The following is a 27,304-nucleotide window of genomic DNA, read 5'->3' as shown; positions in this document are numbered from 1 at the left end:
TTAGAGAACTTTTTTTTTAATTTTGTATCAAAATTTTTACATATTCAATCTAAAAATGTGTAATTTAGTCAGGGTACATTAAAAGAAAAACATACAAGAGTTTCAGGACGTGCCTAATAAAATAGTTATTATTTTTTCTAAGAGGTTGGTGGGGGGTTTTTTTGATTGGTTGGGTTTTTGTTTGTTTGTTTGTTTGTTTTTTGCATTTTTTTTCTTCAAATCAACCACACCATAGCTTAAGGACAACAGTAAAGGTTTTCTGACTATCATTGGAAAACCTTCCTAGTGCAGAAAAACACTTTTTTAGTCTCTGTAAAGCTTAGTGCTAGTTTGGGACAAGAACACACATATATAGGATAGCAAAAATTAAGTCTAAAACTTAAGCCTAAATATATAATTTCAAATGCTATAGGTACTGCCTAGGGACATCCAAATTAATCACTGACCTCTTTCTTTCATCTGAATGTTGCCAGTGCCAGGGGAGTTTGGGAGGTGTTGGAACCAGTGGAAGAATTCCAGAAACATTTTATATTTTAAAAACCACTTCCTTAATTAACATTTTTTTTTCCAATTGGTTCCTAATTTTTACTTTATACCATAGTATAAAGTGAGAGGTTTATAACAAAGCAGTTTTTACCTTATGCCATACACAGTTATAAATAAATACCAAATTCAGTACTTCCCTAATTCCTGACTATCTGCGATGGATACAGCCCTAAAGCCTCCACTAAAACCAGCTAAGAATAGCCACTCACAAAGCATCATTAGCTACTTTCAGTCATGTTTCCAAATGCTAAAAAAGGTTTAAAAATAGCTCTAAGGTACATATGTTTCTACAGAAAATCATCTTACAGAATGAAAGTAAGAATGTCTAGTAAGATTTTTTCTAAGACTTAAAATTTATCAGATGGTGTATGTCTGCAAGTACAACACATCTGCACCTGATACAGGCAGCATTATGGGGATACACAGTAAAATGGAAACTTGGTTTATTGTCTGAACAGTAGTAAGCATTAGTCTCTGAATCTCTGAATAAATACTAAATATTTTATACTGCGTAACTTGTCTGTATAAAACCTGTGGCTATCATTGTCTAAAATGCATAATAGCAAAATTTTTCTCTGGTTTGGATATAAAGTGTTTATATTTCCATTAAGCCTATTTTAAATACCTATAAAACATTTACAGATATTAAAACCAGTACTTTCTTATGTGTTATCTATACACAAATCATTGGCAACAGACTAATTCCTAGTGAAAACACTGGGAAAGCTTTCAAAATATTAAAAATGCAGGACTACATGAAGCTTAGACTAATATTTACAGAGCTTTTGAGTCACTTTTGCACAGGTTGTCAGTATGAAGCATTTAATCCCTACTTTTGATAATTGAGCTGACTTCTGGTAGAAGCACCCAAGGATGCTATCAGATGTCTAGATAAGCTGTAGTTTAACTGTATGCACAAATTTTTCCATGACTTTAAGCTTCAAAAAACTTACCGTTTTGTTAATATCTATCCAGTAATTTAATTTTTGCTTAAATTTTTGATAACTATATAACTATAAAAACTACTTTTTTTCAGTTGTAAGTTCCATACGAATTACTTTCCTACTAAGTTTTTGTTTAATAATTTCAGTTTTCTTTCATGATCTTGAAAAAGTATTATCATTTTCTATATTTTGGGCTCCCTATATGCAAGATGTAGATAAGTATATTCATCTTTTAAATAACTTTAGGATCTGCAGATGCAGAGTTTTTTGGTTTTTTTTTAAATCATTCTTGCCTAAAAGGAACCTTGGAATTTTGAGTCTGCAGCAGCCAGCTGAGTCATAAACTCTTTTTTATTTTGTGTGTATACAAAAATAGGGAAGGAAATACCCTCTGAAGTTCTGCAAAGTATCACCAAAAAAAATCTCTACGACTCTAGAATGGAATTTGAAAAGAACAATTTATCTAGAAAACAGTATTGAAAAATATAACAATTCTTGTACCTTAAAAAAAAAAAAGATTCAGCTCCAGCAATTTGTTTTTCCACCTTCTCATAGATGCAGTTTCCAGATACATTTGATGTGGTAGAAATGCCACAGTCTCAGGCTACATACCACATTACAAAGGAAGATGAAAAGCCAGAACTGAAAGTACAAGAATGATAATGAGGCGTTTAGTTCCTTGATTAGATTTTGCTTCTAGAAAAGCACCTATGCTCAGGAAAAGGCTCAGTTCATTTTGGCATTAGCACATGTATATACAAGTCAGCAGCATGACAAGTTGTTTTGGTCAAGAAAATGATAAATAGCATCTGCAAGGTTTGTGCCGGTCATAATATTCTGGGTTTTTCTCTTGTGTCTCAGAATAGATCCACAGCTAGGTTTGTCTCACATGGTGTAGCTTATGAGCACACGATGATAACTAAACGTTAACTGAGTTCCTGCTGGGGAGGTTTGAGCTCAAAGTCCCACCACAAAAGCCAACATCCCAAATCTGTGAGGGTCATCTCCCTCATGGCCAGCACATCTAACATGCATTGTGGTGACTATGATTACTAGACACACTTTTCCCCAAAAAGCCACTTCTACTAGTGAGTTTTTTTGCTCAAACCCCAAGAAAGACTGTTGACCCCTCTGCCTTTCTTCCCTGTCCTTCAGTACCATACAGATATGCTCTGAGCATACGTACTTTTCCCTCTCTTTATTTCTCATGGTGAGAAATGCAATATGACCACAATAACAAAGGTGTTCTGCAGATTGTGAAAACAGGCTTTCTTCTCCTACCTACTGGCAGGAAAAATGATGTCATTCTTTAGATATTTGGAGGCACTAGAGAATACCGTGATGCATAGGCATTCCTCTGGAATTAAAATATCTACTCATAGGGTTGTAACAGAACTACAGGCTTTCTCTGGAGTAATAAATTAGTAGTAACTACAATGCTTCTTAAGCCTACCCAATATATTGTGAACTAAAAAATGCTGCAGAAAATTTTTGCATCCTGAAGTATATGAAGAACTTATGACCTGGCTTCTCAGCTTCCCTGCACTGCTACTGTACTCCTATGCTTCTATTACACACAGATGTACAAAACCACTCTATTTTCAAGAGACTCAGTTTAGTAGCCACAAATAAACATGAAAAACAATAAAATCAACAAAAAGGAAATTAGAAAGGGAAGCAGATGCCAGTCATGGCACTGTCCCGTAATACATTTAATCCCCATGAATATGAAGTCCTTGTGCTTAAAATAAATCAACATATGTTTCTCAATGTTTCAAGGTAAAAATTAGTGATTTGTTAGCAAAACAAAGAATGTCTGTAATTTCCAGAGGAGGTGAGCATTGGGTTTCACTCTTGACATGGTTTTTGTATTCTATATAATCCCCAATCTGAAATTTTGCAGTTGAAATGTACTTTGTATGTACTCAAGTCTCTTTACATTACTGTGCAGTGGCATTTCTGGGAGTGGATATAGTTCCTGTAATCAGCAAGCTGCTTCAGGTACAAGTTTGAAGGCCATCGGTGCATCTCTACAAAATTGCGCTCTTCCACTACAAAAAGAAATAAACGAATTAAATGTAATATATAGACATACAGCACATGTGCACAGGCTGCAAAAAGTATTTTAAAATAGTTAAAAACCCGTTAAAGATATAAATACAACTACAAAGGAAAGTGCTGCCTGTTTTGCTATGGCACAGAGGTAAGAGTTAGCGCACAATGTTTCCCTATTATTAAGTTAGTAATAAAAAAGTTTTTTTGAAAAAATGAATACAATACTTGTTAAGGAGAGCAGAGAGATATTCTTAAAGATGAGCATGCTTAATCCCTAGAGAACAGTCATATGTGGTACGCAAGGATTTTTCTATGCTGCAGAGCTATAAAGCAGGGTATATCAATTCCTGTGCCAGTAGTTTGTCTCAAGATCAGTACAGAAAGCAAGGTCAGGAATGCAGCTAAGAATTCAGCAAGACATTAACCTCTTATTGCATATGGTTTTTAATCGCTGACAAAGTCATATAAGAGTCTTTTACCCATACTATGTAGATTACTCTTCTCTGCATTTGCAGAAAGATGCATTTTCATCCATTTAACTCCAGATATTCCAGAGTCAGCTTGCATCCATTGCTCTTTGAGGGCCTCAGATGAAGGCACAGCAGAGGGGCCCACAGCCAGGAGAGCCTGAGGGCAGGCAAACTACACTCACCTGGGCACAAGGCAGGGCTTCAATCCTCAGGGGAATATCCTGCTAATCAAATCTAACTTCCTCTATGGCAAGGTAACCCCCCTAACTGATCAAGGGAAGCCAGTTGATGTTTTTGCATGTCAATGTTTTTGCATGTCAATAAAGCTTTTGGTACTGTTTCTCACTAAAACCAGATCTTTCTTGACAAAATGTCCAGCCCACATCTGGACAAACACATGATGTGAAGGGTGAGCAGCTGGCCCACAGGTCAGGCATAAAGGATTACACTGACTGGGGTGACATCAGACTGGGGACCTGTCACTATCAGGGTTCTAAAGACCTCCATCCTTGGCCCTGTGCTCTTCAACATCTTCATAAGCACCCCAGATAGAAGACTTACAGAAAGGACACTGAGCAAGTTTGCAGATGCTACAAATCTGGGAGGAGCTGTTGACTTCCTCAAAGGCAGGGAGGCCTTCGGAGAGGCCTCAATGATTTAGAAGACTGGGTGATCACCAACCATAGGAAGTTCAAAAAGGGAAGGTGCTGGACTCTGCACCTGGGATGCGGCAACCCTGGATGTATGGACAGATTGAGGAATGAGATGTTGGAAAGGGATCTGGGGGTCCTGGTCAATGACAAGTTGAGTCAGCAGTGTTCTGGCAGCCAGGAGGGACATTCCTGTCCTGGGGGCACCAGGCCCAGCACGGCCAGCCAGGCTAGGGAGGGGATTGTCCTGCTCTGCTGTCCACTGAGATGGCACCGCCTCAAGTCTGGGGCAGACTGGGGCACTACAGTGTAAGAATGACATTAAAACTATTAGAGAGTGTCCGAAGGAGGGCAGCAAAGGGCCTCGAGTGGAAGCAGTGTGAGGAGCATCTGAGGGCACTTGGTCTGTTCAGCCTGGAGCAGACTGAGGGGAGACCTCAGTGGGGCCTGCAACTTCCTTGTGAAGGGAAGAAGATGGGCAAAGGGGAAAAGGAGAGGCAGACACTCGAAGGGTATGGCCTGAAGTTGTGTTCAGACCACCCTGGGGAGGTTTAGGCTGGATTAGGAAAAGGTTCTTCCCCCACTGTGTATTTTGGCATTGGAACAGGCTCCCCAGGGCAGTGGTCACTGCACCAGTCTGACAGAGTTCACGAAGCTTTCGGACAATGCTCGATGGTGTGACTCTTGGGGATGGTGTTGTGCAGACTCAGGAGTTGCACTCAGTGATCCTTGTGTGTTCTTCCAACTCAGCTAATTCTGCATTTCTATGAAGGTCTCAGGTCTTGGAAAGCCGTGGGAGAGCCGCTGCCTGCTGCTGCGTTGCTGTCCTGAACCTTGAGATGATGAGGTGTCACAGGTCAAAGAGATGCACCCCTCATCAGGGTGAACGAAAATCACACAGGCAATGAGCAAAACTTTCTAGTTACACCACCAGAAGCAAATACAAATGCTTGGAAAAATAAATATCAGGTCCCTGGAAGAAGGTGGATTTATTTACTTCAATGGGCCATCATTTTTTAATTTTATAAGATCTGCTGGAGCATACTACAAGAATCCTACTTTCTTAAAGGAAAACCCCAGCACTTGAAGAAGAATCAAAAATGACTCATTACCTTGGATTAAATTAGCAGGATAATATGAAGGGGTTGACGTACAATGACCAAACTGGTCCAGTAAATTCAATTATGGGTGGGAACCTGGCCATCCCAACAGAACCCATAAAAATGGTGATGCAGTGCTGGCTGTGTCATGTTGTGTCATCAGACCCTGGCTGATCCCAGACCAGGGTGGTGAAACATCCTGCTGGAATATCCTAAAGAAGCCCTAATTATTTTCTCATGCAAAAATGGTATTATCCAGAACATCACTTTTTATCTCAGCAAAACAAAAAAAAAAATTTGTCTTCTCAAGATGAACAGAAAAATACCTGAAAGTTCTTGAAATTCAGGCTTTTGACTAAAGATGAGGTAGTTAGTGGCAATAAAATGAAGAAGCCAAGTTGAAAGGCAATCAGAATTGTGAAACTGTGGGAAGAAAGAAGACAAAAAACCACTTAATGCTATCATGTCTAAAACATAACCACATCTCACATGTCAAAATATTTCTGGTTTCCATTGTGAAGCAATTTACTAAATAAAGTTTTGACTATAGAAGATAATGAAGGAAAAGTAATTTAATGGAAATACGTAAACAGGTGAACACCCAAGAACAAATTAACTAAGTCCCGCTCCCAGAGGTAGAAAAAACCCCTGAGGTATCATGAATCTTGGAAATTTTGACATCTGCACTGAGGCAGAGCTTCAAAGGAATGGAGGGAAGGAATGTGGCATATTGGTTTTGTGGTCTCCTCTTTCTGCAGAAAATCCTATTTGATTAAGGCAATATCCTACAATCTAGTTTTTATTTTCCTCTTTTGTTTTCCAACCCTGTCTTTATTGTCTCTCTTTTTTAAGCATCTAATCTTTTCTTTTCCTACTTTTATGTATTTCTCTCAATATTCTATGCAGTTGGAACTCCTTTGTCACCTGCATACCACATAATTTTCTTTTTTGACTAAAAGTGGAATGAGTGCATCTTTACTTGCCTAAAACCCATCTTTCCTGGAAGAAGCTGTAGTTAAGCTGAATTACTGCAGTGTGTCCATGATAAAAGAAATTCTACAGATGAGGGTGTGACTAGAGGGTCTGGAGTCCAAATCTTATGGGGAGCAGCTGAAGGAGGTGGGGTTTTTATCCTGGAAAAAAAAAAAGGCTCTGGGCGACCTTATCACTCGCTACAACTCCCTGAAAGGAAGTTGTGGACAGGTGGGGGTCAGTCTCTGCTCCCAGATAAAAAGTGACAGAACAAGAGGAAATAGCCTCAGGTTGTGCCAGGGAGGTTTAGGTGGAATAGTAGGAAAAATTTCTTCATGGTAAAGGTTGTCAAGCTCTGGAGCAGGCTGGGGTACAGTGGTAGAGGCAATTCTGTGATTCTGTAACTGCACAGTCAGCAATTAAAGGCTGAAGGATTTCTTCTGGCCACCCTTGTGTCACTAGTTATCCCTAATAAACAGATTTTATACCAACACGTTCCCTTGGGAACAGTAATTGCTCTTAATATTTTTAAAATTTTTAAAACAACTTATAATAGTCAACATACATATTCTCATTTGATATATACAGTAAGTACCTTAGCTTTTTTGAGCAAGTTAACAATACTGAGGCTTGTGGAAGCCAGTTCCCTGCTAGGCATGCTCTGAAGCTGAGTGATGATGTAAAGTTCACAAATATGCTGGAGTCTCATCACTTGGTACATCTCTGCACAGATCAGCAGAGACATCGCCTGGAGAATACTGGCTAAAAAACAAGAAGACAAAATAACATGTATTTTACCTTTTTGACAAGATTATCAAAGCTACTTTTCACCAAGCTGAATTTTAAGTGCCTAACAGCAAACACAAAATCAGACTCCTGTGATCACCTTGTTTTATTTTTTTCATTATTATAAATTTTTGTTTGCTGTATCACCTTATTTTTCCAGATAAGTTATTCAATTAAGAAGAAAAAATGTGTTTAGAACTTTTTGACAGATGGGTGTAAAGAATTGCTGTCAATATTGTGGATCTTGAAGATGATGAGTCAAGTGCTGCTGATTTATTTAGAGTAACTGAGAAGCAATAAGTGAATTTAGCTAAGTTCTCTTTCAGAAAAGCACTTTTATGATACAAGAAAATATAGCCAAAAGTCCAAAGACAAAAAAAAGAGTGACTTTTTTTTTTTAATATAGCACAGTAGTTGCATTTTTAAACTGATAAACAAGGAAATGTTAGGTAGTGTGAAAAGAGAAAAATGGAATATCTAAGAATAAGGTAGAATTATTATTTCAAAAGAAAACAAAAGCAAAAATACATATTACAATATCATTTATTCATTATATCAAGGAAAAATAAGATAAATTTAAATCATGTTTTAGATTTAGTATTCAGATTTTCTTCTTATAACAAAGATAAAGATCAAGACGTAAAGAATATTTTAGCTCAATTTTTCTTGCCAAACACTCCTGTTGGTATATTTTTCTAGGTTTACACACACATAAGATAACCATGTGTATAAATAAGATATTTCTGCAATTTAGTTTTGTTTAGAATACACTCCACTATATGCGTGTTCAAGAAATGCCAACTTCTAAATTTAACACAGAATCCAGAAATCTAGAAAGCAGTATTACTGTAACGTTTAAAAAAAATTACAAATATTATAATGGATCAGAAATGAATTTAAACTTCTTTGATTCTTGTTATGTGAGCACAAAACAAATAAATAATTTTAGTAGAAATATTTCTTCTATTTTACTTGTATAGGACGGATATATTTTTTTATTGCACAATACAAAAATGTTATCTTTCTCGAGACATTGCACATTCAAATATTGGCATTTTTCAATCAAATAGGTGCTGCTACATTACTCTCTATCAATGCCCTGCTGTGGAAAAATGAGTTACAAATATAGAACTGTATTTTATAGTTTCCTTACCTGGGCAGCAGGAGTCAGTGTAAAGGTACTCTAGGAAAGACAGGAAAGTGTCTTTGGAAACCCCATACACTGGAACCTGAATGCTATTTGCTTCTAGATAATTACCATTAAACATAGCTGCCATAACCTCACAGCGAGCCACCAGAACTGCCCTGTGGGCTGGAACAGTTGCACCTGCAGGATGCGAGACAAAAATAAATATACAATGATTTTATATAACACAGAAAGATCTTCCTTTTAAAGTTCATGTCTTCTTAGGAGGTCTTCACCCCACTGAACATGATTAAAGTATTGAAAGTTGGCAATGACTAACAACACACTTACTGCATACTAGTTAGTATGAATAATGAATAGTAAAATAAAACAAATCAACAAGCAAAAAATTATTTAAGCCAAAATGCAATAGACTATACCAACTGAGAATATACAAAATAGAATAAATCTGATCACACTAAATGAATCTCCAGCCCAGTTCATAAGTATGCAATGTTTTGAATTGTTATGCAAATGGTTAATGGTTGGACTTGATGATCTTAGGGGTCTTTTCCAACCTGAATGATTCTATGAACAGTCATTTATGTGCACCAGTAACCCTGCTGGTAAGTAATATTTGTATAGAATGACCATACAAAACAGAGAAAGGCAATTTTTTCCAGATGAAATTCCATTAAGTCCAGTAAGTAAGCATAAATTTAACTAGATTAAATACTGTGCCTAGAGTGAATTTCCTGAATGGTTGTCTTATGAAAAAAAAACTGATTATTTTTTTCCCAGAAATTTATTCATTTTCTATTATTTGCAAGTGAACCCTTTGCTTTACTACAGCCTTTGGAAGATGTGGAGAGGCCAAAAGCCCAGGGTGGTGGAAGCCTTTTGGGCTGCAGAGTCCAGCTGGACTGAGCAGTCCAGCTCAGTATGCAAGAAGTGCCAAACAAGTGCCAGTCAGGACAGCAACCAAACCCAAAATGAGCATTTAGAGCTGGATGTAAATGTTTTAATCAAAATTATAATAAGCAGATCAACTCACACGCAACATACTGTATATACTTACAAAGAAGCTACTGTTTAAATTATGTCTTTAATCACAACATTGGTACCTCAGTAATTTTTTAAACCTTCTGGCAATTTTTGTCTTTTGTTTCGTTTCTACCTCCTGTATTTCCACTTTCAAAATGTCTAAGCTGCGTACTATATGTCCTGTATGTGCTTGTGAATGGACACTTATCTACTAATTAAGATGTTCAATCATGTTCTGTGTCTCTACAGAGACACAATGGGCTCCAGGTTTTCCTGGCTTCCATATTTCTGTAAGCTAGAAAACTCAAACCAATGCTAAGTATCCAAGGAATTGCTCAAAACCTCACAAATTTGTTTGTCTGGTTAAGATTAGGGCCTTCAATTTCTCTTAGTAGTTATTTAATTTTGATACAATTGCTCTGATTGATGAATTTGAGAAAAAAATTTGGAAGATGTATCAATTATTAGGAAAAACAGTTCACATTTTATTAGTGGATAAGCACGCTTTTTAAAAGTACTCGTCAACCCAGATATTTGGGGTTTATTTCTGTAAAATATATAGTGTTGTGTGGCAATCTATAAAATTAGAGGGTTTTGGGAAAGCTGCAAAAGGCTGCAAAAGGGGTCAGCTTCCCACAATGACTCTCTCAGGAGTGGGACACTGAGGTGAATTGTTCACGTCACTGAGCTCAAAATCACTATTTTCCTCTCCTTTGCAATGATATTTTTGTGGAGTCTTTTCTGTGTGTGAAACAGAACATCTAGAAAGGGTCTCCTTGTCCTGTGCTTATATTTGAGGAGCTAATGCTTCATATTTGTCTCTGAGATATACATCTGAAAATAATAATCTAATTCTAGAAGGCCATTTCTGCATGAAGGGTGAGTATGGACAGACTAAGAAATATAATGTTACCTTTTAAAAACCATCTCATTCTTATTCTTACAAAAGCATGCAACATGTTTCGCACACTGCATCTTTCCTTGTAACAATGAACACATTTAATTTCCAGACAAAACACTGAATCCTGACACTGCAGCACATTTGGAGTAAACCAAAATAGAATAAAATAGAATAAAAAATAATGTCGATCAGGGAGGCAGTGTGCCATGACAGGGAGAGGGAATTCCTATAGGCTCAGCCCAGATGAACCATGGTGAGAATGGACACTGCGGCAGGGCATCCACCGGGGCAAGCTTTCCCTGCTTTCCACAGTGACAGCAAAGCACTCATAATTCCTTAGTTTTGATGCCATGGTCACCTCCATGTCCCACATTCCTGAAGAGGGGAGAAAGGGTAAAGGATGGAGGCCAAGGGAACAGTGGTACTGTACCTTGTATTTTGAAGATTACATCAGCCAGCACAGGTGTGTTAAAGAATAGCCTGAGAGAAGTATTATAGAGCCGTTTTATCTGGTGAGACTTGCAGTCCTTTATAGTGCTAAGCTGAAAAATAAATTGGTAATAAAGCACTGTCATGTGCAGCTGCCCACAGAATTAAATATTATGGGACATCATTTTTATGGGAAAATAAACAACAGCTTCTGGCGTGTGCATTTCTCTGCAATCATCTTTTATTTTCTAATTTCCTATTCCCTGCAGTGCAGCAGCTCCGAGGGGTCTCTTGTCCCTCACAGTCACACCAAAGTTTGCTATTCTTGACCTCCCCCATCCAGCCCCTACAGGCAGGTTGGGCTTCACCAGATTTCTGGAGTCCCAACCTTTGCAGACATTCCCTGTGCAGACCCAGCGCTGCAGCAGAGCGAAGTTTGAGGGCTCAGGGAGGAGCAGGGAGGGGACACACATCCACGCTGCAGTGTGATGCTGTATACAAAGGCAAGGCAGCTGGAAGTTTGGTGTTTATATTGCCCTGGAATTACCTTCACAGAGGTAGGGGGAGCTCACAGGCTGGAGCACAGGCTCCTCTTACAATAACGTGGTGGTGTCAAGACACTCCAAAACCCAGTACTCCCAATTAAGTTTTTGGTTTTCTTACCTTAAAAGTGTAGTCTAAAGCTGACGAAAGGAACTATATTAAAATCATGTCACTAGATTCTGATTAGTGAAATTCAGATGAGATTGAATTCATGGTTAAAATGTTAATTTTTTTAAATTTTCAGTTTTACTATGAAAAATCACAATTCCTTCTTTTTGGCTTCAAAAAAAAAAACCCACACACACTTAAATGAGAAATAAGAGTACCCTGAAAGCATAAAAAACAATAAAAGAAACTACAACACCTCAGGCTCACTGTCTTAAAAGTCTTCAGGGTCTCCAAGGCCAAACCTATAAATGTATAAATGTTTTAGCTGTGGGCACTAAGGGCTTGTAAGCCTAAAACAAAGCAGTCATAAGCTGAAAACAGTTCAGTGACTTTTTGATGTCTATATTGTATTGTTCCTAGAGAATCTGAGAGGTTTTCCTTTCTAAATCAACCAAAGTCATTAAAGCAAGTTCTATGTTATCAGGGAATATATGTGCTCCAAGAAAAAATGTCTGTGAAAACGAATTCTATATTAAAACTAATTCTATATTGTGACTTTTTATTAACTTAATAATATGTTACATTTTTTGTGTGGTCTACTGAAATAAATATATTGAATTACAGACAGTTTTCCACATCACAGCATTCATATGAGAAACCACTCCTCTGGAGCTACTGCAGAAGCCCAACTTTTGGCTTATGTTCAGAAACAAATCTTTCCTGGGCAGCCTCTATTACATGGGAATTAGCAACACATAATCATATTGGCAGACAATGTTTAAAGGTGTGAATACGAGTAATCCTTTTAGAATACCTGCTTGTGTGGTTTTTACCGATTACATTAATTCTGCATGTTACATCAGGATCTCTGTGTATGTGCCTGCAAACTACCCACTGAAAGCATAAGAAAGTACAGGCTGTTTAATCCAAAGTGACTTTAAAACAAAGACTGACAAGAAATCCTTGTCTACAAAACAATTTCTCAAAAACTTAAGTAACTAATGGTGACCCAAGGGAGTTAGACATACCTTTCCTGGAGTTTTCAGGATGCATTTAACTTTCTCAAGCACATGTTCTGTTTTATCTGGATCCTTCAGCTTCTTTCTTATGTCCTCTTCTAATCGTTCCCACTGGAAAGCACCTATCACATAACCAGGGGGAGACAGATTATAAATCAGCAAGGCACAGGCCTCAGCAGGCAGAGGAAAGATGACATCAATGCCAAACATATCCTGCAGAAATAGTAGGGGGTTTACACATAGTTCAGCCAGATCTTTGCTTTTAGGAAGGGCAGGATGCAATTTTTGCACATTAAATTTCCATTTACTTTTTATTGTGCAACCAAGTACCAACAGACTAGAGCATCTCACTTGCTTTCACACTCAATCTATTCATTCCTCCCAGTTCAGTCACTACAAATTGCAGGTAAAGATACAGAAAAAAAAATCCTTAATGTTTCAACATTTGTGGAATTTTTTTAGCTTCTGCCTGTGCTGCTGGCTGCATTGTTCTGTAGTGGTAGGAACTAGAAAATTTAATGCACAGTTACACTCTTAGTCCTCACAACTAAAATCAGCACGAAGTTTGCAGTAGAATTTCTGTTATTCTTGTTTTGACAGTCAAAGCCATGACATTCACTGAGGTGTCTCAATAGCTTTCTTGGAAAAATGAAGAGAGTAAAACAAATATAGTTTATCTTCATGCACTTTGCTGGAGTAAGTCTCAGAGGCAAAGTGGGGTTTTGTGGTAACTTTCAGTTCTAACCCAGGACAAGAAGGAGACAGAAATAGATCAAGCTCAGTAACAAGCCCAACTCAGCACAGCCCTGAAGATGCTCTGCTGTCAAGAGGCTCAATGAGCATCTACAGCACACAGCATCCTCAGCTCAATTATATCCCATCTATACCACACTGGTTAAGGGTTTATAACCTCATGGGCATCATGTCACAGCCCTGAAAATCTGAAAACTCATTATTTGTTCTCTTCTCACCCTCTACCTCAAGCGCCTTCACCTCTCAGAGGCACCAAAACATAAAGCAGAGCTCTGCCTGCAACTGCAAAGTTTCACAGCTCCTTGGCTGACATAAAGGAAAGTAAAAAAGGAAAATTAGTGCACACAAGGCACTAGACCCAAGCTGTAGATGGCAACAGATGAAGATGTTTACAAGGATATTTAGATTGGAGGAAAGGAGACTCAGGGGTGAACTTGTTGCTTTCTTCAACTGCCTGGAAGGAGGTTGTAGCCAGGCTGGGGACAGCATCTTCTCCTAGGTAATAAGTGACAGAACAAGGGGAAACAGCCTCAAGTTGCACCAGGGGAGGTTTAGATTCAGTATCAGGAAACTTTCTTCACCTAAAGGGTTGTCAAGCACTGGAACAAGGTGCCCAAGGCAGTGGTAGGGTCACCATCCCTGGAGGCACTTCAAAGATGTGGCACCTGGGGACACGGTTTAAGTGATGGGCTTGGCAGTGATGGGTTAGTGGTTGGACTTCATAATCTTAAAGGTCTTTTCCAACCCAAACTATTAAATTATTCTATGAATTAAAAGTATTGTATTATCCATCATCTGCTGAAAAAACAGTTTTCATCCCCTATCCTTGGCTCAAATAAATAAGAACAAAAAAAATTAATCTATTCATGGATTTTTTTCATTGAAAAACTTCATCTATTCTTTATGTTTGTTACTATTTTGGAAAGAAGGGCCTTTGATGTAAAAACTCCAACTGAAAGCTGAAAGATTCTCTGACAGGTTGAAAAATATTTTACAAAGAACAAACAGGCATTAGTAACTTCCAGAAAAAAAACCCAAAACCTTCTGCTGAGTAATTCTAAGCAACATCTGAAAAGTTGAAAAAATATCGTGCCATTTTGATAGCTGGCATTAGGTAGGTGAGGTCACAGACTGTACCAACTGGTAGCAGAACTCATGCAACACATCAGAGGTCTTCACACTCCAGACACTTATCATTGTTTTCTCTTCAGCTGCACCATACTCAGAATAAAAATGACTTGAGTTTTCTTAAGGAACTCTGCACTCTTGCCCTTGTGTTTAGAACATGCAACCATTTACAATATTTTAAAAGCCTAGGATCTGAAACTGCCTCAAACTCCAAATTTGTTTTGGTAACATTTTGAATGTTATTGATGTTAGCTTATGGACTAATTTAATTTAGGCCCATTAAATCTAGAATGACAACTAACCTAATTTTTGTTATAGGTGATGGTGTTTTCATTATGCATAGTAATCATAAGGGATAAAATAGGTGTGGAAACAAGGTGAGACATCATCTAGCAACAGCAAAGCCATGTTCCTTGGGGCGATGCACATATTCCTTCATGAGACAACAGGAAATAAGTTGCCAGATCTGTTTTCAGCAGGTACCTGAATAAATGAAGTGGAGGATATCTGAGAGACAAGAGCAGAAGACAGAGTCCTTCACCACCACCCTGACTGGTGGGACACAGGGTGGCACACCCCGGGGGGAGGAGGGGAAGGGATCCCCTGCCTGCACCGCGAAGAGGCTCTGCGCCAGCTGCACCACAGAAGTGTCCTGCACGTCAGACGGGCTCTTCACCCCGAACAGCAGCATGAAGAGGTGGCTTACAGAGCAGAGGATGATCTTGTGAGCCTCCACCACCGTGCTGAGATCCTCAGGGTAGAAGGCCACATCTGCACACTGGCAGCAGCAGAGCAGGTTGTGCAGGTCTGCATTGTAGTGCGAGGCTTCACCCTTTAGGATCGGCATCTTTTCTGCAAAAGAAGTCAGGCTGTAAAAACTAAGTTTTACGACCTTAGCAAGTGCTAACCACAGGACAACTGACTTTATCAGGTCAGTTTAATTTTTAAAAGAGATATTCAATAAGAATAATTCTTATATGCTGTTTGAATATCTTGAGTAAAATACCCAAAAAATGGAAATACTTAGTACAGTAAGTAAGTTAAGAAACACTTAGTTTAATAGTAAGTGTCTGTCCTTTCATGAACGCTCTATAGAAAGTTACACTATAAAGAGACTTTGACTGTGTATTCCAAATCTAAGAGGTCTGAGCAAATTTTTAGAACATGGAAGAAGCAACAACTACAGATTTATAGGTAACTACTTGTCAGTAATGTTTTCACTGAGCAATGCATCAGATGCTCAGAAATGACATACAGGTGCGTACTTCTCTACCTTGCTTAATCTGTAGCAAACAAAAACACTATTTGATTATACTGTAGAGTTATAATTCATGCTCTAACAACTTTCTTTTTTAATCTGTCCACTAAGACTTTACGTAAAGCTTTTATCAATTCATGTTTTTGTAAGTCCACCAGAAAACCATTCCTATTAGTTATATTTAAAATAAACTAGAAATCCATTGCAATGTTATATATTGCCATACAATTCTCCCCGACTAAATTAAACTATCACTAAAAGGTGATGCAACATACGCAGAACAGCTAACAATAGACAGCACAACTCACAGTAACAATTGTTACTAAAAAATGTAGTAAAAAATATTGATTGTGCAAAGAAAGTGACACAATTAAGGAATTATACTAGAGACCAGATATCAATGTGCACCTGGCTGTTCAAGTTGAGGTGGTTGGACTCGACGGCACTTCTGTGTCTTTTTCCTTTTCTTCATTTTTTCGCATGACTTCTGATTCAAACTTTGGATCATAAAATATTCAAGCTAAGACAAGAAATGTTTTTTTTTTTAACTTGTTATTTAATAACAACCTATACATCAAATTAAGGGGTATAACAGGTTCTGTATGCAGGGCTAAAGCTGCTGACACTATTACCAGTCATCCAGGAGAGTCCCAAAACTAATTTCTGAGAAGCTACCATATTTAGATAGAACTAGCACAATTTAAAAGACTATTTATTCAAATGATTGTGGTTAATTCTTGAGTATTTAGTCTTCCTAGAACTGACAGACGCAAAGATATTCAATCTACTGACCTCTTTAGATGCTAATTCTATCTTGGGGAGTGGCCTCATTCAGCTGGATGTTAGCCAGCAAGATAAAAGGACAAGAACACAAGTGGAAAACTTACTGCAATGCATCAAATAGCTTTCCTAAATCTTCCTACTTGAAACCAGAGCAACCTTGGTACTGCTAATTCAGATAGCACCATAGACTCACAGAATCCTAGAATGGTTTGGCTTGGAAAGTACCTTGAAGACCATTGAGTTCTTCCAACCCCCCTGCCATGGGCAGGGACACTTTCCACAGATCAGGTTGCTCCAAGCCCCTTCCAACCCAGCCAAGAACACTAGCAAGGATGGGACACTCACAGCCCCCTGGACCATTCTGTTCCACTGTCTGACCACCCTCACTGGGAAGAATTTCTTTCTATATCTAACTTGAATTTTGCCTTGGTGGGAACTTGACACTTGGTGGAAGGGCCCATGGTGTGCCTCCCCTGGCTCTCTGAAGCTCTCATGTCTGTCAGGCAACTCATGCATGTTCCACCCTGCTTCCAAAGCTGCAGATTCTCACTCACCACTCCTCCAAAGTATTTCTGGATGTAGAAGTCATTAAGAGTGTGCAGTTCAAGGTAAGTGGCTCCGAGTTCCTTTGCAAGCTGGACTCCCTCAGAGGTTGTGACACAGCTCCTCCTGTCTGAAGTGCACAGGGGACAAGTGCAAGGCACTCCTGGGGTAAAAAGTTATGAAAAATAACAATTTTGGCCAAATAATACAGAATTCTTAGATTACTAAATAACTGTAAAGATATCTTACTTATATGAGAACAAAGAGGGAAATGAAAACATAGGAACTTTATAATAAGGAATCTGTAATGACAGAAAAAACCCCAACTTCATATTAATCAATTCAAAACACTAGTCACTCTACAAACCTCTGTATACATTACATTAGTATTACTTTATTGATTTTGTTAAGTTGGAAGAGTTCAGCCAGACTTATGGATGCCAGATTTGGCTTTGGCTCAAAAGCTTTGCATACCCAGGTCTTGTACTAGCCTGCAGGTGTTATCATTCATGAATGCCACCCTTAAACCTGTTGAATTGTTGTGGCCTGTCCATGCAGGAAGTACACACAGTAGTGAAAGAAGAAAATTTCCACTCCAGACCAACCTTTGATGGGTTTGTACATACTGCAGGATCTGATTCATCTACATGTATTTGACATACAGTTTTTTAAAAACACAAAATAGGTACTTTTAAGATTATGCCATTTAAATGTTAAAAATCTTCTAGGCACATTGGGTCAGCTTTGCTTAATGACAGTAAGAATGTGCCAGCCATGGATGTGTTTTCAAATGTGCTGTGCATGCTCCCTGCTAATGTCCTCTGCCTAGACCTATGGATAATGTAATAAAACAGCTTTTTCTAGGTTTTTTTTTTTAACATTTGTTTTGGCATCAACATTTACCACTACAGAGGATTAATATCTTAGTAATCTGTATGAGCAAACTGCTGTGCTCACAAATACCTCCTAGAAACAAAAGGGCTCTGTGTGTGCACAGCAGTTTGCTCTGACAGGTCCCAGAGTAAACCCAGAGGTCCAGCTTGGTGTCTCTCATGGCCACATTACTTAGGGAAGAAGAGAGGAAAAAAACTAAGTGGAAAAGAAAAAATAACCACTAGAGGAATCACTCAGTTTGGTGATATCCTGTTCTTAAACAAAAAGTGTAAGGAAATGCTTAGGGAATACAAACAATTTACCAAAACCTTGCCTTTAGAATGGAAGATTTATTACTCCTGTATAAATCAGAGCATGAAAGTTCTTGGTCATGATCATTGAAATTACTAAATGGAAGAAAATAAATATTTAACTGTTATGTAGCTCTTTAAGTGTCCTATATCTGTCACTGAGCTAAAAGGTTTATAAGTAAACCTTACCAACACTGAGCATCCACAGAGGATATACTTCATATGGATTAATATTTCTACGTACAGTACAAAATAAATGTCTACATCTACATTCATCATGTCTCTTAATAAAGGGAGGGATGCCTAGAAACACTTATTTTAGTAAATTATCATGAAGTAAAATACAATCCAGGGCTGTGGTTTTCATTCATTGGTCTAGGAAGAAAATCCTAGAGAATTTCAAGGCTTTTCCCAACCACTCTCCAGTGTTTTCAGAATGCTGGATATAATTTTAATCTCATACGCTAGAGATACTTTATACCCCAATGTATGCTGCTTAATCCAAATTACTAGATTTAATCCTCATGTGTGACGGCTCCACAAGAAGAGTCATTGCAGAGGTCAAAGAAGGATAGGTTGCCTATCATTACTGAGGTTAATTAAGCACAGTGTTCTTGCCAGCACATCAGTCTAGAGAGCCAAAATACATGTGCATATTACTGTCATCCTGACAGACTAATTGCTTCTGTTAGCAGCTTGGAAAAACAACCAGCTTCTACTGAAATTACATTATACCCAACTTCCAAATAAGATTTTATCTGTTGTTACAGGAGGCTGGATACATACCGTTTTTTCTTGCACCAATAGCAGAAATTATTACTGGAACTGAGCAGTGATTTAGTGCTTTTTTTACCATTGGAACATAGCTGTCCTTTAGTTCTTGAAATGAAGTCTTGTCATTGACAGAGTATTTAATCACAATAATATCAGCTCCTCCAATGAGCCTGCAGGAAGTGTACCAGTCACTGTCAAATATATCCTAAAAAGGAAAAAACACCAATCAAGAATTTACTGACTTAAAGAAAAAGATGAAAAATTCTATATTCTTAACGCAAAATTCTACATGATTGTATTTGTCTGATTAGATCTTATTTGAAGACATGCAACAATGAGCAGACTTCCTGCTTTGTAATTTCCTTGTTTGGAGAGCAAGTTGTTTGTTATAATAAATCTTAAATATTTTCCATTAATTCAGGAATTCTGTCAGAAGAATTAAAAATAGGGTTTATTGGGGAATACTCTTTTCAAGAAGAATCTTTGCTGCTTTAATTACTTAACTTTAAAATTGATTTCTTTAGGAAATAAAAGTACCTTCAGTGGTAGAGGTTTTCAGCAACACATAAAAAACATTATTAATCATACCATTTTAGAGAAAGGGTTACACAGAATTATCCTACATACCTATGAACTTTTAAATACAAACTTAATAATTCAGTGTAATTTTTATCACTGGAGCTTCTACATAGCTTCACCAGGTGTTAATGTCTTCAGGATAAGGACTTCAATCACATACCTAAACTTTCAACTTCACATTCAAATTTTCATTGCTCTGTGCTGACAACTCAACTCTAAAATTGTTTGATATTTTGTACATTTACAGCTGTGCTGTGTCCACAGGCAATATACAGTTATTACTTGTGTATCTGTCGTGGAACTGTGATTCTACAATTTCTGCTTCACCTGGAGGTAGCTCATAAATACCAGGGGAGCCTTGGCTTTGAACGTATGCTGAATTGAAAACTCTTGAGGGAAGTCTGGAAGTGGTCCAGAGAACTGAAGAAAACCTCCAATGACCCAAAATACTATCACCTCTTAGAAAAGAGAGGCTTTTTTTGCCCGTTTTGTACTTAAGTGGGGCTTGTGAGAAAGATGGGGACAAACTTTTTGGCAGGGCCTGTTGTGATAGGACAGGGGACAATGGTTTTAAACTAAAAGAGGGTAGATTTAGGTTGGACATAAGGCAAACATTTTTTTATACAGAGGATGATGAGGCCCTGGCAGAGTTTGCGCCAAGAAGCTGTGGGTGCCCTTGCCAGGTGCATCCCTGGCAGTGCTCAGGGCCAAGCTGGATGAGGCTCTGAGCAATCTGGTCTAGTGGAAGGTGCTCCTGTGCATGGCAGGAAAGAACTCACAGTTCTCAAGCACATGTTTGTGCAACCTCTCCCCAGCATGGCAGGGGGGGCTGGAATGAGATGATCTCTAAGGTTCCTTCCAAGCCAAATCATTCAGGGATTCTGTGATTCTACGGCAGCCCTGCACAGTACGTGAGGCAAAACTAGATGAACTTGGGATATTGAGGGGAAAAAAAATAGAAATTAGCAGTCATGAAATAAAGACAGTGTGAAAATACGAATAAATGAGGGGAGAAAAAGTGACAAAAGGGCAGAACTCAAAGTTTGGGTAGTGGGGAGCAATTTGAGTTTTGTAAAGCAAGTACAGAAATAAGAGCATTACAAATGGGAGTGAAGTACATAAAAGATTAGTAATATCAACAACAAGTGGTGTGGCTTGCATTGTCAACACAACTATTTTTGATCACTTCAAAAGGGTCATTGTTTGAAATCTGGTGAGGTAGCTGCAATGCTCTTAACTACAAGAAGTAGCATGACCTTGATGGAAGCCAAAGTCAGTGAGTATTTGCCTAAAGTGTCAGTTCACATCATTTCTAATTCAGGTCTTGACCTTACAAAGAAATAATTCAGGAAATAAATTACAGTACACATTCCCACTGATGTCTGTAATAGAAGCTTTTGTTCTGCAATAAGTAAACCAGAATTAACAATTTATCAGGAATAGCTCTCACATGATTAACCATGTTGACAATAGAGGAGGGCAAGTGCACTGTTCTTGATATTTGTTTTTTTGAGACAACTCAGTTAGAGACTATTATAATCCCAGGGTAAGGACAGTGTCAATTAGCACTTAATACAATCATTTAGGCCCGGTTAATGATATAACATTTACTCATAAATGCACATTTAGCACCTCTAGAAGTAGGACTACCAGCTACAGTGCTTCAAGACAGCCATCTAGATGAACATTTGGAGAACCTGATCACACAAGCAGGCAAAAATTGAGAATTTTCAAGGGAAACCTTTAGTACACTTTAATTGATGAAGATCTCAATGGAGAATTTTAAGAGAGTTCATACATTTAACACAACGAAGGTTTAAAGGAAATATACAACAGAACCCCAAAAATAACATGGGATATTTATCTGTTCCATTCTGTTCTGTTGGTAGACAGAAAACACATCTGTTCCTTTGCAATTTCCTTCCAGCTGACCATTTTCAAGATCAGCCCAGATTTGCACCTGCCCATCTCTACAAGACTGGAGACAATGGGTGGTATCATAAGCAAAGAGTAGAGCACAAATACACTGAAACTGCACAGCTTTAAGCATGAGTAATAAAAAATGCTTATGGAAACTTCCTATGGAATTTAATATGTGTATTTTTATATTGTTTGTATATTGGTTTTGTGGTATGTTGGTATATTGTTTTTCAGTCACTCCAGTGTAGAACTGAGATAAATCTCATGTGCCATGAAAATCCTCCGAAAATATCTCTGATAACGGGTTATTTGCACAAGACATCCCTAAGACAGATCATCTAGGGCCTCCTTCATTATTGCTTTTAGGGAACCTTTCATGCAAAAATGACGGGGAATCTCATCAGATGATAAACAGCCATTCAGATTCAGGAATAACCTTAATTTCAGTTCCATCTATGAAATTTTTGTAACAGCTACTCCTCATCATGCTTCCTGCTCCATTTCGTAAGTCAGACATTGGCAAAAGGAAGAAGTATCTGTACAGCTAAGACTTTATTAATTGTAATTTTAATTATACTTCTGTTGCTGTTCCTCTGAGGACATATTAGGAAAAATCTTCATTTTTTTCCTTGCATGCCTTCATTCTAAATGTCTCATAACATATTCTTTCCATTAGCAAATTATACTTCTCAAGATTCAGTGTTGAAAATAAAGCTTTCAGAGGCACTGAAGATATGATTTTCCTACAAAATCACATGATCCCAGAAGACAACAATACCTGCTTTGTTAAAAATGATTTATGAATGCCTTTCTGAATGGCAGTGAAATTCCTCACACAAGCGCCCTTGCAATGCCCACGCTCTTTCTGAAAACTGCTCATAAGTGTCCTCATGTCCAACCACCCCAGCCCTGGGTCTGAGGCAGCAGCAATGCCAACCACCCTTTGTGGGGAAAAGGGCACCTGGACACTCCATAGGAATGTTCCCCTGGGATTTCCCCAGGATCCAAGAGAACTGCTTTGGGAACACTGGCAAGTTATCCCTCTCTATGATCCATTTACAGACCAAGTCTCCATTACCAAAACCTTTTTCACAATGATGTCCTCCACACCACATACCCGAGACTTCCCCATTTTTTTTTTAAGATTCCTCTGCAATTTCTTATCAGGTCTGCAGCAGGACAAATTTTATGGGTGTACTCTCTATAACTTACTCGGCCCTGAACTTACTCAGATAAGTAATCTGCAGCACAGATGGAAGTATCTCTTCCAGAAATCCCCCTAAATATCCCCCTCACAGAACAAAGGAAGCTCATGTTGGCCTCTGTCATCCTCTCATAAATGAATTTAATAGTATTTTTTACCAGGATATGATAATTTGTTCTAAGTTGCCACTTCAGGCATTCAAGCTTAAAAATGAGAAGGGATGACATACTGAAAAATGAAAAGTTACTTACTAGCTGTCATTTTTTACTGAAGCAGTAATATGTCTAGATTTCTAAAAATAGTAAATAAAATCTGAACATGGCTCAGATTCCTGTACCCTTAGACATGGTAAAGGCTGACCAGCATAAGGAGCACAAGGCAGCATAAGGAGTACAAGAATTACGATAAAGAGGAAAAAGACAGAGAATTACACAATGGATGATATCGCTGACATAAGAAAACTCAGTGTTTGAGAGACAACTCCTGTTAGTACACTAAATAACAAGGAAAAAATATAAAAAGGTTCAGGGAAAGAGATTGTTGTAATGGAGAATTAGAAAAAAATTCACAGAGCACCTTCTCAAAATTGTAGTTAATCCATTTAAGTTGCAGTTAATATATTTGTGTACTAGTGAGCCCCACTGAGGTCTGCAGCTCTGTGCAGGGCTCTGAGCAGACACAGCAGAGCATCCACCCCCTTCAAGTATCTAACCCAGCACAAGACAATCTCCAAAACCCAGCTGCTCTATATTCCCCTTTTGTAAACATTTCTGTACTTGATGATATCAGTAATTCTCTAGAAGCTCAGCAGTTTTTATAAAGTAGGGGAAAGCTAAAAGTATTCTGGGGGGTATTGTTTCTCATGGGGAAAATAAACCCAAACAAACCAAACAAAAGCCACAACAACAAAACAAACAAGCAAAACCAGGTGGGTCTTAGTAGAAAAAGTTAAAAAGGGCAGCAAAATTCCCAGGCCAGGAGAGAAACACTCTCATATCCTTAGGGTATTGCTCCAGGTAAGAGAGGGGAGGACAAGAGTTACTTCAGGTAGGGAACATTACAAAGAACTTTTTATTTTGCCATTTATTTTCCAGCACTACAATTAAATGAATCAAAACATGAATTACAGCTTCTATGCTATGCTTAATTGTGGACTTGAGGAAGATTCACTTAATTAGATATTAAAAATTCTGCCTGCACTTTTCCTGCAGAAGCATAAACAAATTCAGAGTAAAGTGGAATTGCAAAATACAGGTAAGTCAATAAAATGGCATCTCAGTCCTGAAGATGTCAAATCTAACACAGATTGTTAATCAAAGCAGTGTTTTCCAAAGCAAGACTTTAAACTCATCTTGCAAATTTCTCCTCATGAGTTATTAGCTCCATACGGAGGTTCACCCCCGCAAAATTAGAAAAGCTGGGTCATTCTTATTCAATATGCCTTATTATAGAGCAGTTTAAGGATACATTAGCAACTCATCAGCTATTAAAACCACAATATTCAGCAGAGATGTTAGCACACATGTGTTTTCCCTAGTTCTTTATGTCTTCTCTTACCCTAGGTTTGCATTTTTTGAGAAAACTTTTTGAGGCCACATGATTTACACCGATGTCGGCGCACTGTGCTCCTGTCCCCTGCACACAGCTCGCCAGAGCAAGCCACAGTGGTGCACCCTGAGAGCAGAACACAAAGGGCAACCTGGCCTTGGAAACTCTGGCATTTTGCCCCCAGATTTTGAAAAGTGTGGTGTTCCATTGCTGTCTCTACAGACCTGTGATATTATAAGGTCCCCAAAATCAGCATTTCCCTCCTGCACCCTGCAACTGCCAGGGGAAGGAGAGGTCCTCACAACACGCTCGTTTGCATGTTGGCAAACATGAATTTATCTTTGTAATTTCCTAAAGACACCTGATCTGCCGACCCTCCTGCAGACTCAAAAGGCTGAACAGTATCCTGGGCTGACAGACAGGCGCAGCAGCAGACTCAAACTCAAGAAAATTAAACTGCACCACAATCTGCCATGCAAAAGGACCCCCCCCCCACTCACTGTGGAACCCAGTGAAACCACATCAACACTGCTTTTCCAGACTCATGGCTCTGGAAGACAAAGAACAGCTGGGCACCCTTGAGTTTTGAGACTCACAGCTATCAGTGTACTCAGTTGCCAAGTTCATGTCTAGGACTCTCTCGCCTTAATCATTTGGGTTTAATCTAGATGAGGAGCAAATCCCAGGTAAAATGCAAATCTCTCTTGGGCTCAGATGGTAGAGGCTGAAATACTGCAAGGCCTACCATACCACCACCTCTGTGTTTTGGTAAGATGAAGCAGGGATCCTTTTCCATGCAGAACATGGCTTGAGGCAACATCTGTCAACATTTTTAATTGTTCTGTGCTGTTTCCCCAGGCTAGCAGAGGAGCCCTTCTGAAGGATCCACTGTGATATAGTAAACCTTAAGCACCCAAGCAGCGGGAAATGGTCCTGGCTCTGCCTTACCCTAGCACGGACACTGCTTTATGCATGACCTCCTGCAGAGTACAGTCCTGCTATCTGACATGTCTTCCACGAAGAGAAAAATGATAATTTGTCCTCAACATTCTCAGTAATATATCTCCTGCCTTCTTTAGCTCATAGAGGGGAAAAAACTGAGGCTGCAGAAATGCAGCGACTCTGACAAAAACAAGCTAACTTTTGAAGGGCAGAAATTAAAAGGTGTCCAGAACTGAATAACCTTGTTCTGCAGAAGGCCAAATGCAATTAAAGCAATGTAAAAACACATCAACTCTGTCTCCAATCTATGTCCTTGCTTCCCCTTCTCCAGCTACACTCACTTACCTTCCCACCTCCCTTACCCACCTCCCTCCATCCCTCTGAAACAGCCCCCGAAGCCCTACAGACTTCATTTATATTCAGGAGATTTTACTCTTTGCTGCGCTCCGGTGACTCCAGCAAACTGCACGTGCAGGTCACATGCAGCTTCACAGATTAGAAACAGGATGCCCCAGTCCGTCTGAACTGGTGTCTGTAAGCAGCTGGCAAAAAGAAATAAAGAGCAGAAGGACAGCTAAACTGGATTGTTTCATTTTAAGATTGTTGGCTTCTGATAAATTCATGGAGCTGTTATGGCTCCTGCAGATTCTACAAAAGGTTTCCCTTACAGGAGTACAAAAATGATCCAAAGGATAGAATTATGGAGCTGAAACTGATTATTGTTTTAATTTCTAAAAGCTGGTAAGCTGAGGGGTTTTTTTAAGGCTGCTAAGTAGTCATTAAATATGTTTTAATTTAGATTATCAGTATCATTTCTTACACAATCATTGATCTGCTCACACTCCAAACTAAGTTTTCTCACTTACTAACAAAACTGCTGACAACTTGCAACAGTGCCAAAATCTTTGTTATTTACCATTAGATAAAGGTAATAATGTTAAGACATGATTATTCTTTGTAGGAGGAGTAAAATTATTCCCTTTATTACTATATGAATAATACATAATTCATATAATATATAATATATAAACAATCAGATCTTTTAATCTGTCATTTTTCACAGCTGGAAAACGTATTGCCTTTATTTACACAAAAATAAAATTTCATTTTATTGTTGGCAAATATTTGGAGAGAGAACTTATGGTGCAGTGTCACAAAGAAGGCATTCTTGTTTACCTCTGGATTGGCTATCACAAAATTTCCACTAAGCAACACAGTTGAAAAAAACACCTTCTTACAGGGAAGGCCGAGCAGAGGCTTGTTTATAAGAACCTTTTTATAGCACCTTTGAGATTTCCCAGCATTTGTCTGGTTACATTTTTAAAGTTTTTTTTACTAAATGCAGTATCAAAACTACAAATAAAATCCCACAACAATGAAAACCATTTAAAATTGGGATATGATTTCATTTTACTAGAAGAGCTCACACTGTTAATTGTAGTTACAAAGACTGATATGGATCTCTTACCCAGACGGGACAGTCGTGTACCACCAGTCTGACATTTCCAAATATGCAGGCTTGATACTCAGTAAAAACTGGGTTTCCAACATGACTGGCAGACAAGCTGCTGTCGATCTGGGAAATGAGAGCACTTCTCCCGAGATAGCTCCAGATCAGGCTGGGCTGCTGATTGTCCTCAGAAAAACCATCTCTTTCATTCCCAAAAGCTACAATATTAACCGACCTAAAATAAAAATAATAAAGACCAAGTTGTGTTAACAAAGATGAAGGGCAGGGATAAGGGGAAAGAAAATAAAATCCCCTTAAATCAAAACTAACATATTAATCCTTCTGAATCCTCTTCCCTCCCTAGATTTTAACACCCTCCTGTAATCAACAGCAAAACCACATACATGATCTCAAATCCAGCAGCAGGGTGGGAGCAAAGAGGAAAAGAAACCTGGAAAGGCTGCTTGCATTGCAAACCTCCAGCGCGTTTGGCTCGTTGTTCCTTCCTCCGTGTTCAGGCTCAGTCTCGCTGCGGTGACCGCGGG

At 38.6% G+C, this 27,304-nt stretch overlaps 1 protein-coding gene across 2 annotated transcripts; it reads right to left on the bottom strand.

Moving 5' to 3' along the window:
• Positions 1-27,304, bottom strand: RHOBTB3 (Rho related BTB domain containing 3). 2 transcript variants are annotated; one of them, XM_030968644.1, is made up of 12 exons: positions 27,164-27,304; positions 26,778-26,994; positions 19,129-19,321; positions 17,170-17,321; positions 16,241-16,352; positions 15,058-15,426; positions 12,703-12,815; positions 11,025-11,136; positions 8,677-8,850; positions 7,333-7,499; positions 6,092-6,188; positions 1-3,541 (listed from the first exon to the last, which is right to left on the bottom strand). In XM_030968644.1, coding segments are annotated over exons 1-12 (1,824 nt in total). In that variant the 5' UTR covers positions 27,166-27,304; the 3' UTR covers positions 1-3,425. The 2 variants fall into 2 exon arrangements, with proteins under 2 accessions (XP_030824504.1, XP_030824505.1); XM_030968645.1 differs by lacking the exon at positions 27,164-27,304 and adding an exon at positions 25,743-25,851 and having other exon boundaries at positions 26,778-26,988.

Source organism: Camarhynchus parvulus, chromosome Z, assembly GCF_901933205.1.
Source record: "Camarhynchus parvulus chromosome Z, STF_HiC, whole genome shotgun sequence".
In the NCBI taxonomy this organism is placed as follows: domain Eukaryota; kingdom Metazoa; phylum Chordata; class Aves; order Passeriformes; family Thraupidae; genus Camarhynchus; species Camarhynchus parvulus.
The sequence above is the reverse complement of the archived record's forward strand: the minus strand, read 5'-3'. Positions and strand labels throughout refer to the sequence as shown.

Bases quoted from the DNA above. Each gene is read 5' to 3' on its own strand.
- RHOBTB3 (XM_030968644.1), bottom strand. The intron at 19,322-26,777 runs GTAAGAGATCCA...TTTCCTTTTTAG, and splicing joins TACACGACTGTCCCGTCTGG to GATATATTTGACAGTGACTG. The intron at 15,427-16,240 runs GTGCACATTGAT...CTTCTTTTGCAG, and splicing joins ACCTCAACTTGAACAGCCAG to AAAAGATGCCGATCCTAAAG.